General features: G+C 41.2%; 1 protein-coding gene across 10 annotated transcripts in view; it reads right to left on the bottom strand.

The window, feature by feature from the left end:
* Nucleotides 1–13,570, bottom strand: part of reln (reelin) — a 438,322-nt gene that overhangs the window by 284,623 nt on the left and 140,129 nt on the right. For 9 of the 10 annotated variants that reach the window (XR_008301877.1, XM_026932718.3, XM_034305511.2 and 6 more), the window contains 2 exons: nt 13,014–13,254; nt 12,320–12,465 (listed from right to left, as the gene is read on the bottom strand). Coding sequence is in view for 9 of the 10 variants with exons in the window: in XM_026932718.3 (XP_026788519.2) it covers nt 12,320–12,465; nt 13,014–13,254 (387 nt within the window). In the remaining variant the exon portion in view is untranslated. Of the gene's footprint in view, nt 1–12,319; nt 12,466–13,013; nt 13,255–13,457; nt 13,521–13,570 lie in introns of those variants that run through there. The other variant, XM_053234675.1, reaches the window with a different exon arrangement.

The following is a 13,570-nucleotide window of genomic DNA, read 5'->3' as shown; positions in this document are numbered from 1 at the left end:
AAAGACTGTACTTCCTCAGGAAACTGAAACAGGGCACCTCCCTCATCACCTGCTGACCAATTTCTATCGGTCAACAATAGAGAGCCTTCTGACCTACTGCATCACAGTGTGGTTCAGCAGCTGCACAGAAGAGAATAAAAAAGACCTGCAATGGGTGGTGAGGGTGGCAGAGTGCATCATTGGCACAACACTTCCTCCCCTCAAAGACATTTACACTGGCCGTCTCAGAAAGAAAGCCAGTTGTATCGTAATGGACCCCACTCACCCTGGACATCACCTGTTTTTCCCTCTGGGAAAAGATACAGAACAATCAAAACGAGGACTAACAGATTAAAGAGCAGTTTCTTCCCGCAGGCAGTCAAATGCATAAATTCTCCTCCTTCCCTTCTTCTGCTCCCAAGCATTATCGAACAATAAACCAATGTATCAGGTCTACAAGTGCAATAATACACATGCACACACCACACTGCATATTTGTACTAATCTGTAAACACCTCTTATATGTTTACACAATCTGATACTGTTACACTTATGTTTACTATTCATATATTCTGATATAGAGTATACAACAACACTATGTATACTGTATTCTGCACTGTTGTTCTTGTTTAATTTGCTACACTACAATCCTTTCTTCTTGTCTATTTTATTTTTTATTTGTATTTGTCTATTATGCCAAAACCTTGTGAGCTGCTAAACAGTCTTTCGTTGTTCAAAACAATGACAAATATTCTATTCTATTCTATTCTAGTCTCTGTTCTCCTATGTACTCCTCTACAGCACTGACCCAGCACTCTCACTCCACTGACCCTAGTTTGAGCCCCGGTCTTGCCAACCATTCAAGTCTGCTCATACTCTGCCTCATGCAGCTGTCTCCAGCCAGGGTTGTCTCCTCAGACAGCATGATCAACAGCTCCGGGAACACGGTGCGAGCAACCGTAACAAGGGAACACAGATTGTTGCCTCCATCAGCATCTCCTCTGTGTCATCCCCAAATGGCCCGGATGTCTCCTAGCTCTCAGCTCAGTCAGCCTGCCCCAGCAGCCTCTGGTGCTCCCTTCCCCAGCTCTCTGTGCCATGAAGCACATATCCCTTACCCCGAACCCTATGTGGGCGAGCTGGGAAGAAGTAAGTCCTGTACCCTTGTGTTTGCCCAGTGCTCACTAACCTACTCCACTGATGAAACCAGGATTGCCTACAGCATGGGACTGCTGAGATGATGCCTTGGCCTGGGCCAGGCAGCCTGCTCTGTGGTTCACCATCTCCTTCACTGCTGAACTACGGAAGATATTCGACCATCCCTTCCAAGGGAGGGAGGCTGCCAATGCCATTTCTCCCTCCACCAGGGGTCCCTTAGGTTATAGCAGCAAAGAGAGTGAGCTAGCTGGCCCCAATGCCCGTGCGCCCCTGTCTGGCACACTCCTGCCGAGTGTGAATGTAGATTCAAGGCAGGCATGTGCATCTATTGCTGTCAAATGGGCCACTTTCTGGCTACCCCTTCTTCTCGGCCTCTCTGTCTAAAAGGAGGGGCTCACCAGTAGAAAGGGGGCTACTGGTAATCCAAACATCCACTTCTCCTGCCCCCCTGGAATTTCCAAATTCCAGCCACTCTGCACCACAATAAGCTCTCCATTCCCCTGCTAGTGCTGATCGACTCAGGCGCCGATGATAGCTTCCTTGACATGGGGCTAGCTTCCCAGTCTGGCCTCCCCATTGAACCACTGGACCCCCCCATTACTGTTAACACCCTGGATGGGAGATTCTTGGCCTGGGTCACCCATTGCACCACCCTGTTGCTCCTAGTTCTCTTGGCGAACCACCAAGAACAGGTTCAGCTGAACCTTATCTTCTCACCGTGTACCCACTTGTTTTGGGCCATTCATGGTAGTGAAAGCACAACCCTCAAATAGACTGGTTGGCTGGGAGTGTTACTAACTGCAGTCCCTTCTGCCACTCTTCCTTCCTGAAATCAGCCCTTCCACCCGTAGCTGCCACAATGGCTTCCCTGGACCCAGGCCCTCCAGACCTCTTGGCAGTGCCCCCCAAGTACCATGACCTGGGAGAGGTGTTCAGCAAGAAGTGCCCACTCACTACCACCTCACCACCCATATGACTGTGCCATCAACCTGCTCCCTGGGGCCACCCTGCCTACCGGCCATCTATTCAACCTTTCCTCTCTTGAGTGAGAGGCCATGGGGCAATAAATTAATGATGCTGCCAGTGTAATCAGACCCCCTTCCTCCCCCCGGGCACTGGCTTCTTTTTCAGGGTGAAAAAGGATCACTTGCTTCATCCTTGCATTGATTACCGGGCCCTGAACAATAACTATCCCTTGCTTCGAAGCTGGATCTGTGAAACGCTTATCACGTAGTCAGATTCAGGTAAGGGGACGAATGGAAAACAGCGGTTAGCACCCCTCTGGGTCACTTTGAGTACCTGGTAATGCCCTTCGGCCCAGCAGTATTTCAGGCATTAGTGAATGATGTCCTCAGAGACTTCTTGAACCATTTTTTTCATCTACCTAGACAATATCCTCATTTTTTCCCACACCCCCGCTGAGCACACGCTTTCATGTCTGCCATGTCCGACAGCGTGTACTTGAAAACCACCTATATGTCAAAGCCGGGAAATGCTGGTGAGTGAAAGCTGATCCTGAGAAAATCCGAGCCATCATTGAGTGGCCCACGTCCAACTCCCTGAAACACCTTCAGTGGTTCCTGTGGTTAGCCAATTTTTACAGCCATTTTATCAGGGGCTATAGCCAGGTTGCAGCACCTCTCACTAAGCTCACCTGCACCTCCACCTCTAAGAGAGTTTCTGTTTTCAAAATCTGGCATACCCTTTGCCCTGGCATGGCTGTCCTCTAAAGACATTCCACTCAACACAGATTCTAAGAAACTCTCTCTCCCTGCTTCTTAGGCCCTGTTACCATCGAGAGTGTCATCAACCCCTCAATAGTCAAACTCAAGCTCCCCAGGTCCATGCGCAACCACCCATCCTTCCAGGTCTCCCAATTGAAGTCTCTCACCAACCATTCCCTCACCAACCATTCAAGCCCATTCACACTCTGCCTTGCTCCCCCTTCCCTGTGGCGGCTCAACTGAGCAACAGACCTCCAAATTTAAATCCTGGCCTCAGCCACACCTCTCTCCCACACAATCCTATCTACCTCAACCTTCAATAAAACTCATTTAACCTCAATCCTTGAGTCTGTGTTCTGCTTCTGGGTCCCCTTGTTCCTGTGGTCATAACACGTTTCACACTCTTGTGAATAATATGACACCAATATTTTGCATATTGGGCTAAAAACTTGGGACAAGTATGCAAAAATTGATTTTGCATATTAGGCTAATTATCTTCGATAGGGAAGTGCAGTGCTAAATGCGCCACAAAGAAATTTTTAATGCTTTCAGCATAAGTTAGCAAAATAACGAAGATATACAGACCATATATTTTATAAGAGATATGCATTGTTTTAAAATATGAATATCACCTGAACAGCGGGCAATTTGCTTTGATAAGAAGTGGGTCCAAACCGGAACCTATCTATCAAGTTTTGTGACAATAGCTCAATGTTAACCCTTTCAAATTCCTGCTGAAATTTGATTGATCATTGAAAGCCATGTTTTTGTAGTAATTACATCATCATCAAAAAAAAAAAAAAGTTAGTACAAAGATGCACCCTAGATATCTTTGCTAAGCTGCCACTAACCATTAGTAGGCAACTCCACTTCCTGCATCTTTTGGGAAGAAAGCGGAAGGTGACGCCACCTGAGACCCCCTAGAATAGAAGCCCTAAGGGACATTTTCTCTCACTCTCATGGCCAGAACTTTGAAGAGCCACACTCTGCAGAAACTACTTGGTGGAACAGCCAATAGTCTTTGTGTGCGCTTTTATATTCAACAAGACTAGATTCCACTCAACCAAAACACGTTCATCTTTCATTTCTTATTACTTTATTTTCATTAGCAAGTTGAAAATAAAAAGCTGAAAATGTGTGCAAGGAAGATTAACTCAAAGCGAGTCACGGCATCTGGGCTTAATTAACTATAGGAAATAGTTTGTTTTCTATTTCTAGTAAAAATAATTTAATCTAATTTTGTAACCAGAATTTGACATGTTTGTATGCTCTTTCTTATGATACATACATCCCATTAGGCCTCTCTTTCTCTTCTCGCATCTCTGCAAGCTCCTTTGCATGCAGTTTTGTACTAACACTGCTAGTTTTTTGTCTTCACAAAAAAAAAACTAGGTTTAATGTGATCAAAACTTTTTATTGTATTTCAAACGTAAGACAAACATGTAGGGAAACATCAGATTAAAACAAAATAGGGGAAAGGGGGAACAGACATATCAGACCAAAAGTCAGATCCATCCAAAAAAAAGACAGAACAATTCCAAGGCAAAAGAAAGAGTATTCTAACTGCTAATAAGTTATATGCCTAATGCATTCTCTTTATATATTGGATGAAAATGATTTCCAGACTTCAATAGTTGCAGGTTTAGCCATATTAAATTGTGCTATTGTACATTAAAAAAAATTCACTATTTTGAGGAGACTATGGATCCAATATGTTTTTGTACATATACAGCATAAACCAATTTTGCAGTATCATTTTTTACAGATGTAAAACCAGCAAACGATATTTTCATTTGCACTAATTTAAGGCAGAAATTAGAATCGTCATTGAGAACATGTAAACCTGGATTAGGAACAGTCAATTTGAAGCAAAAAAGATAAAACAGAATTTACATTAGTCCACCAATCAGAAATAACTGGACATTCACAAAACATATGGAGAAAAGTACCTGATGATGTAATACTACAAATATGACAGTTATATGTCAGTTGTAATTTCATTTTTAATCTCTTGTGGGGGGTTATGTATGCTAGGTGAATAACTTTAAAGTGAATGAGATGATGAGCTTCTTGGAAGTTAAACTGAGATTAGACCACACCCTCTCCAAATCGACTATTATATTAAAAGTACTTAATTTGTAATTCCACATGGATTCAATAGGAAGAGATTTTAAAATGCGATCATTAAGTTTGCTGAAACAGACATTTGACCAAAAAAATGGTGTAATCCAATCAAACATAGCATGAAAAGAAATAGGAGATGCCCAAGGACTCCATATGCTTTGAGAGCAGATCTTAATTGAAGATAAACAAAATATGAGGACGGAGGCAAAAAGAACTTAGTGCTTAGAGTCTGAAATGAACAAAGGCCTAGACTATCATACAGGTCACCGCATGTGTTTATGCCTAAAGAAGACCAGGAAGGTTGGACAAATGTACGGTTCCCACATAAGAGGTTAGAGTTGTGCCACAGTGGTTTAGTGTGGCAAAATTTGAAAGCCAGTGCTCAACCTTTTTACAGACCCTGAGAGAAACTGCCACAATAGGAACAAATTTGCAGTTGGCAGCTTTATGTCCTGTGCCAGCAAATAAAATATCTTGCAGTCTGTGTGATTTCACCTTTGTAGATTCAATTGTTCTCCATGAAGCCTGAGATTGTGGATCAACCCAAGTGCGGAGAGCTGTAAATTGAAATGACCAATAACATAATTCAAAATTTGGGATGGCCAATCCCCCTGAGAGTATAGGTTGCTGTAACATGGTAAGTTTGATCCTGGTGTGTCTGCCATTCCAGATAGAACTGGAAATCATGGACTTAATATCTTTAAAGTAATTTGGGGAGGAGAAAGTGGCAACATAAAGAACAGAAAATTAAGCTGAGGTAACAAATTCATTTTAACTGTAGTAATTCTGCTTTGGAGAGAGTTCCATCCTTGAATGAAATTTTTAATCTTAAGTAGTATGCTATTAACGTTGACTCTAGCTTTTTTATTAATGTTGTTATAGATATTAATGCCCAGATAAGTGAAAGAATCCTTAATAGGGATATACGACGGGATAGGAGAGTCAGTATCAACATTATTAATTGGCATCCGAGCTGATTTGGTCCAGTTTATCTTGTAACCCACCAAACTACTAAAATGATCAAATTCTTTAATTATAAGGGGTACTGCAGTATCAAAGTGATCCAAATATAAGATGATGTCATCAGCACACAGTGAGATAATATGATTAAGATACATGATCATAATCAGTGCTATTTTAGATTTCAGAGGCGAGAGTGGACATCCTTCTTTCAATCCCCACTGTGAAGGAAATGAGGGGGAGATAACATTACCTGTCAACCACTGAAATGAAACTAACCACTCCAGCCTATCAAAGGCTTTCTCTGTATTAAGTGAGAAAACAGCAAAAGGAGGAGTCTGAGAAGTAGGAGTCTGAGAGGTCAAGTACATGGAAAAGTCGGCACATATTATCAGATGCAAGACGCCTCCTGATAAAATCGGTTTGGTCCTCATTAACTAAACTATAAATTCCCTTCTCTACGCAAGAAGCAAGACCCAGATAGCAGACTGACATCAATCCATTGTTGATTTTTCATCATTTTGGTTGTGATCAAAATTTCTAAGTCAGATCAACATAGAACTATTATGGAAAGCTGACAGATCATAATGTTGAACACAGTGACATTAAAGTAATATTTATTTATAGTTGACCATGAAAGTAACTATCACGGTCAACTGTAAATAGATCCTTCAATACAGCGATGCACACCACTGACTTGCAGTTGACTGGGAAATCACGATGGCCAAAAAAATAACAATTTGTAGTCGAGAGGTCATTTTGGATCTGGAAAGAACTTGTGTGCCTTTGTATCCCAGAGCCATCCTTGTTGTTATATCAGGTAAGGAAAGGATTAAATTCATATTACAGTTTTGCAAAATGTTTGAGTGATTGATTCTTCCAAAATAAATATTAGCAAATAGTTTTAAAGCATTTAACTTATGTCTTGCATTATGTGTGAATTTTACTTTTATAACTTCTAGCTAGCCTACTTTGGTGAATCTGGGGTTCCATTATTCATTATTATTCAATTGCATATACTAAGATTATGTATTTACAGTGTAGCTGTTGAAATTATTAAATACCAGACTCTGTTTGGGTCTGAGTCCTCCATTTGCTGTTAGCTGACAATAGGTGGTCTTTATGCGGTTGTTTGTGCTGGCTATATATGTACATAATGGTGAGGAAGATGGCACATATCTTTTGAAGTTGACGGTGATTTGGAAATTTTTACCCTTGAAATAATGCTGTAAGTAGAAATAGGCAAATTCGCTAACATTAGCATTAGTAAATAAATTATGCTGCAGGTAACGTTAGCTAGCTAACATTAGTTAACATTAGCTACCTGGCATGTGACATGTAGTTTTTTTCTGGGATTATCCTGATATCTTCTCTGCCATATCAACCCTGATGATACCCCCACACCCCAATCCCATGCAATCACCACTACAACACATGCACACCTCAGCTGCACTGTACAAAACAAACTTCTATAATTAATGGAATAGTATAAAAATCTTAAGTTTTACCGTACACCTTTTTCTGATCTGTTTTAGATGCACTGACGCAACAAATGGGGGCAGGGGGAGTTTTGGAGTGTGCATATGCAAATGCTGTCCACAATAAGCTCCAGATCGTGGAGACTGGTGGGACTGGATGAGAGACAGCTGCATCAGCTCCTTCAGTGTCTCTGATGACCAACTAATTCTTTTTTAAAATGTTTGTACTTCTTGCTGTGCTCCCTTTTGTAAATATTTTGAAAAATAAAGAATTTATAGACAAGCTAATTGAAAGTGTTGTTATTTATATATTTGAGAGTTTTCTCCTGGCCGTATATAAAGCAGGATTAGTTTTCACGTTTTGCTGTAGTAGTAGAAATTTTTGATGGTTGAAATTTGGTTGATATAGCATCGAATTGTTCTTCTTCTTTCGGCTGCTCCTGTTAGGGGTCGCCACAGCAGATTTGATTTGGCACAGTTTTTACGCCGTATGCCCTTCCTGGTGCAGCTCTACCCAATTTTATCCAAGAGTGCACAATCATGTGCAACCCCAGTGGCTGGGGTTGGTTCCCTGGCCAGAAATTGAGCCCGGGCCATGGCAGTGAATGTGCTGTGGCCTACCCACAAGTCCTCCAGGGACCCTGATATACTGCAATTGTTCTATTTTTGAAAACAGTTGAATTAGTGAACAAGTTGGTATAGAGTGATCTAGCGATTGTTGAAGTTTTCACCCCAGTGCTTCCTCTATCTACTGCATCAAAAAAGGTTACCCTATGAAATGTGCCACTTTTCATTACAGATTATTGGCCTAAATGCTGTTGTGCTACAGACTTCCCTGATTATGATGATTCAAACTGGTAGCAAATCTCCACTCCTGAAACATTTGGTGTCATTTAGACATTACGTTTATATATGGTTTTGAAAGACATGATCTAGATCTAATTTTAAAATTTCCTTCACAATGATTATAATAATGTTTTCTTCGCTATGATAAACAGCATGAAATGCCAAAATCATGCATATTTTGAGCACATATGTTCATGTCTGGTTCATCCAAACAACAGTGACCATTTTTCTCATGTTATTTTAATGCCTAATTTAGGGATTTTCATGTAAAGGGACTTTTTTGTTCTGTGAAAATTGTTGGGGTTGAAGTGATCATCTGGGAAAGCAGTGTTCAAATATTGTGTTAAGTCTTTGAACAAGAATGCACTTGATAAAGTAGACAGGCCCTGGCATACTGTCCTTTGATTAGGAGATAGCGTTAGGCTGGAATGGAAAGCACTTTAGTTAAGTAACAACTACCCAACAAATAGGTGATTTGCACTGGAGAATTTTACATGGCACCATTGCTGTCAATGCCTTTGTCCCTGTGTTAAATCACGGTGTAGGCCAGGAATGTCCATTTTGTTTTCAGAGACAGACTGTGTTCAAGGCTTGTATGCACTGTCCTAGATTAAGATCATTATTTGTTATTTTGCAGACACTGTTTAATTGTTTTAATGAAACATTTTCAATGGAGATTTTTATTTTGGGTTTTAAATATGTTCGGAGACAATGCTATGAGTGTCAACTGTTGAAATTACCTGCTAGGTCAAGCAAAAATGGCAATACATGTTAACAGAAAAGATAAAATTGAAAAAAAAAACTTAACACAACAGTTGTATTCTCATCTCTATTCAAATGTAGAATATTAATTGACTTTCAATATTATACAGCTATGGGAGATCTTGCATATATTGAGAGGGTATGTTGCCATAAAGGCTCTGTGTGATGTCACTGATGATAATCTGTTTTTTTTTTTTAATCCATTTTCTTATAAATATATATATATGAACATTGTAATAAAATGTTGTTTGAAATTCACAAATTCTCTCACACACTCTCTCTCTGTTGAGCTACACATGCTACTCCTGAGATACGAGTGATCCTGACACCTTCTGCTCTCCAGACCTGCGTGATGCATCCTGATCCCCTACTTCTCATTGGAGTTCTCATCACCAGGAAATCACTCATCAACTGGAAATCACTTAAGTCCTGCAGAGCTCCCTCCAGAGGTCGACAAGGCTGCCTCCTCCTAAATAAAAGCTCCAGCCAGAGGCTGACATGATGGCCTCCCCTGCAGAGCTACCTCCATAGGCTGACAGGGTGGCCTCCACAACTGAGCTCGAACCAGTGGCCGACAGGGCGGCCACCCCTGCAGAGCTGCAGGCAGAGCCTGACGTCAACAAGGTGGCCTCTCTTGCAGAGCTCCCTCCAGAGACCCATGAGGCGACCTCCCCCAAAGAGCTCCAGCCAGAGGCCGACAGGGTGGCCTTCCCTGCAGAGCTCCCACCAGAGGCTGACAACGTGCATAACATCCCACAGTGCTTTGGCACACGCTTATGCATTTGCATATATGTTTACATTATCGTGTCTATTTACATTGCCACGTGTGTTTTGTTTTGGTTCATGTCGTGTCTCCTCCCCTGTATAGCCATTGGTTGTTATCCTTGTGTCCTTATTGCCCGCATATGTTTTAAGTTTTACCTTTGATTAATTAGTATATTCAAACCCCCATGTGTCTTTGTCCAAAATTAAATAAATGACCACTGCCTGTTTCTTCTATTGACTCCCGTGTTAGATTTGTCTGCCTGCCTCTCTTTAATAAATGTTTTAACTGGATGGCCTTTCTGTTTCATCATGTGCAGCAGTAAAAGACCTTGGTGTAATTATTGACTCTAGTCTTTCTTTTGAAGCTCATGTAGAAAATATAACTAGGATTGCTTTCTTTCATCTCAGAAATATTGCTAAAATAAGAAATATATTGTCACTACACGATGCAGAAAAATTAGTTCATGCTTTTGTACCTCTAGGTTGGATTATTGTAATGCCGTACTGTCTGGATGTTCCAGTAGATGCATAAATAAGCTCCAGTTAGTCCAGAATGCAGCAGCGAGGGTCCTTACTAGAACCAGAAGATATGACCACATCACCCCTATCTTATCCACACTGCATTGGCTCGTATTGATTATAAAATACTACTATTGACCTAAAAGCACTAAATGATCTCATGCCACAGTACCTGAGCGAACTTTTGGTCTTTTATGATCCGCCACACCTACTTAGATCAAAAGGTGCAGGCTATTTGTTGCTACCTCGAATAGTGCAGGCTACAGCTGGGGGTAGAGCTTTCTCTTACAAAGCCCAACAGTTATGGAACAGCCTTCCACTTATTGTTCGGGGCTCAGGCACAGTCTCAGTGTTTAAGTCTAGGCTGAAAACATATTTGTTTAGTCAAGCCTTTTGTGAATAATTTTTTCTTAGGTACAGGGGCAGGTCTGGAGGGTTCACAGGCATAGAGTGTTGTGGTGAACTGGAATGTTGGATGCTGTCACCCCCTCACTCTCACGCGTTCACTCAGGTTTGTTGACGGTGGAATGGTTGGCTGCCTTATGTCCCAGGGTGCCCTAGTGTCTGTGTCAGCTTCTGGCTCTCCCTTTTAGTTATGCTGTCATAGCTAGTTTTGCCGGAGTCCCTGCTTGCACTCTGCACACAAAGTACATTACAAAGTACAGCTCTAAAGACAAAAGCCCTCTCTCTCCATGTCTCTCTCTGTCAAGCTACACATGCTTCTTCTGAGATGCCAGTGATCCTGACCCCTTCTGCTCCCCGGACCTGCCCGACCCATCCTGATGCCCTACTTCTGGTTGGAGCTCTCATTGGTTGAGTTCACTCTCTGCTGCTGGGGGTGGCCCCATATGGACGGCCTGAAGAACCGTTTGGATTGCCGGGGATGGTGCCACCTGGGGGCTGTAGAGATGGCTTGGGGATCACATATGGGGAGCTGTACTGTAATGGCTTGGGACTGTGATTGCTGTAGTGGCTCTGGGGCTGCAGTTGCCACGAGCACCTTCGTACTCAGGACTCCATCAGTGGATGGTGGATAGATTTTAACCAACCGGACTTCTTGCGAAAACTGTGATGAATTTACTGGTTCCTTAATTGCACTATTTGTACTATTTTTGCACTACACAATAATAGAAGGGATTTATTTATAATTGCACTATCCATTGCTCCCAGATGAGGATGGGTTCCCCTTTGAGCCTGGTTCCTCTCAAGGTTTCTTCCTCATATCGTCTCAGGGAGTTTTTCCTTGCTACTGTCACCTCTGGCTTGCTCATTAGGGATAAATTCACATATTTACAATATATATATTTTGAATCCATTTATTTCTGTAAAGCTGCTTTGTGACAATGTCCATTGTTAAAAGCGCTATACAAATAAAATTGAATTGGATTGAATGCAACCCTGTATGTGTCTAACCCATTTGAGTTATTAACATTTAATGATATGCAATATGTTAGGAGGAGAAATGTATTTTTGTCACTACCTCAAAGCCAAATGGTTAGATTTTATACACCAAAACATTATTGCTTATGATGCTGTAATGTAAAGGAACTAGATATTCAGTACTCACGTACCACACTTAGACCAAGTCTTAGACTTTAATAAGTTTTCATTGTTAAAACAGATCTCTCTTTGTTACTACATTTGCATTTCATTTTAGTCCCGAGCTTTTTGATAGCTCTATGTTTGGCCTTTTTTAGTACAGAATTTTACAATTGCTTTTTAAACAGTTTGCTACTTACTTGGTATGACAGTGTCATAAAAAAATAATGTGATGACTAATATACTATCAATGTGTCCCTTTTACAGTTATGAATACACTAAGTAACCATGGTTCTCACTAGCATATGAGAAAGCACTGAATTTAATGAGCCAATAGATCGCTGGCATAATTTTGAATCCAGATTGCATAGTTCACCATTATACTGCTAACCGCTACCTTTACTGTGTAGGGTTGGAATTCCTGTGTCTTGTGATATGCATGATATTAATGGCAGCTACACTCACCCATTAGGTGGGCTCTCAAAGTCCTCCTCCCAGTAGTGGTGTCCTTCTTCTCGGTGGAGATCAATGTCCCGGGTGGAGGCATAGCTATGTCCTACTCCCTGTCCACCATTGAAATACATGGAGCTCCCATCTGACTGACAGGCATGCTGGTGATTAGGAAAAAAAGGGAGTGTAGAATATTTCAGAAGATGACTGACCACATGCTCTTGGGCCAAGTTCTTTTCCTCAGTAAGGTATACTTTGATAAGCAAATTTAGGTAACAATCAATTTGTCTCCTTCACATAAACTGTGTTTTCACAAGATTTATGAACTTCTGTCTTTCGAGTAAATGAAAAAGCATATAAACTAGACCTACTTAATCTTTACGTATTGTAGCAGTATTTAAGATTCATATATTCATTTTTGCCTATTTACATGAAAGATGGCAATAATTCTGGAGCTGGATGTATAATTAGATCTTAGTTATATTACTTGTTCCCAGTCTGTGTCCTGGAATATTGCTACCATAACTTTCCTGCTGTAACACACCTGATCCAACTAATCACCTTAATAACAAGCCCATTCTGAATTAATATGTTAGTGTAGGAGCAGGAAAGTCACTAAAATGTATAGAATAGAGGTACTCCAGAAACATGTTTAGGAACCACTGCTCTATATTCACAAACTCTTTAAATCTTTGTATTTCTATATAACCTTTACAATTGCTCCAGGAAAAAAGATCCAGTTGGCAGTATCAGGAGGATCAAGGTTATCCTCCAGTAAGGTGGGTTTGTGGGCCATGTTGACCAGCAGTATGTTATCCAGTCCCCAGCAAGACTCATAGCCAATAGGCCCCAATGCAGCCTCCTGGGACCACCTCAGGTACACAGCCTCGCCCTTGCAGCTTGGTGGCACTGTAAGTAGATGTACCACTGTACTGCTGTTTGTGGGCGCTCTAGAAAAGAGAAAGAGGTTGAACGATCATTAATTTAATTGAGCAATCAACACAAAGTTGAACGGATGTCTTTCAGATCAAGTTTGATGGACTGACTTATTGAGTCTTGTTGAGTGTTACACAATGAAAGTTATATATACCAATCACACTTTATATTATACATTAAAACCTACTACATTTCTAATATAGAAAAAAGAATATACCTGCTCACAGAAAATCACATCTCGAACAACACTGGAAAAAAGGTTTATTGCATAACAGCAAATGAAATGACAGATCTAGGGGGTTATTGGGGCTGGATGTCTGTGCAAGGAGG

The sequence above is a fragment of the Pangasianodon hypophthalmus genome, chromosome 6 (genome assembly GCF_027358585.1).
Source record: "Pangasianodon hypophthalmus isolate fPanHyp1 chromosome 6, fPanHyp1.pri, whole genome shotgun sequence".
Taxonomy (NCBI): Eukaryota; Metazoa; Chordata; class Actinopteri; order Siluriformes; family Pangasiidae; genus Pangasianodon; species Pangasianodon hypophthalmus.
Note: the sequence above shows the minus strand (reverse complement) of the source record. Positions and strands in the feature narration are given on the sequence as shown.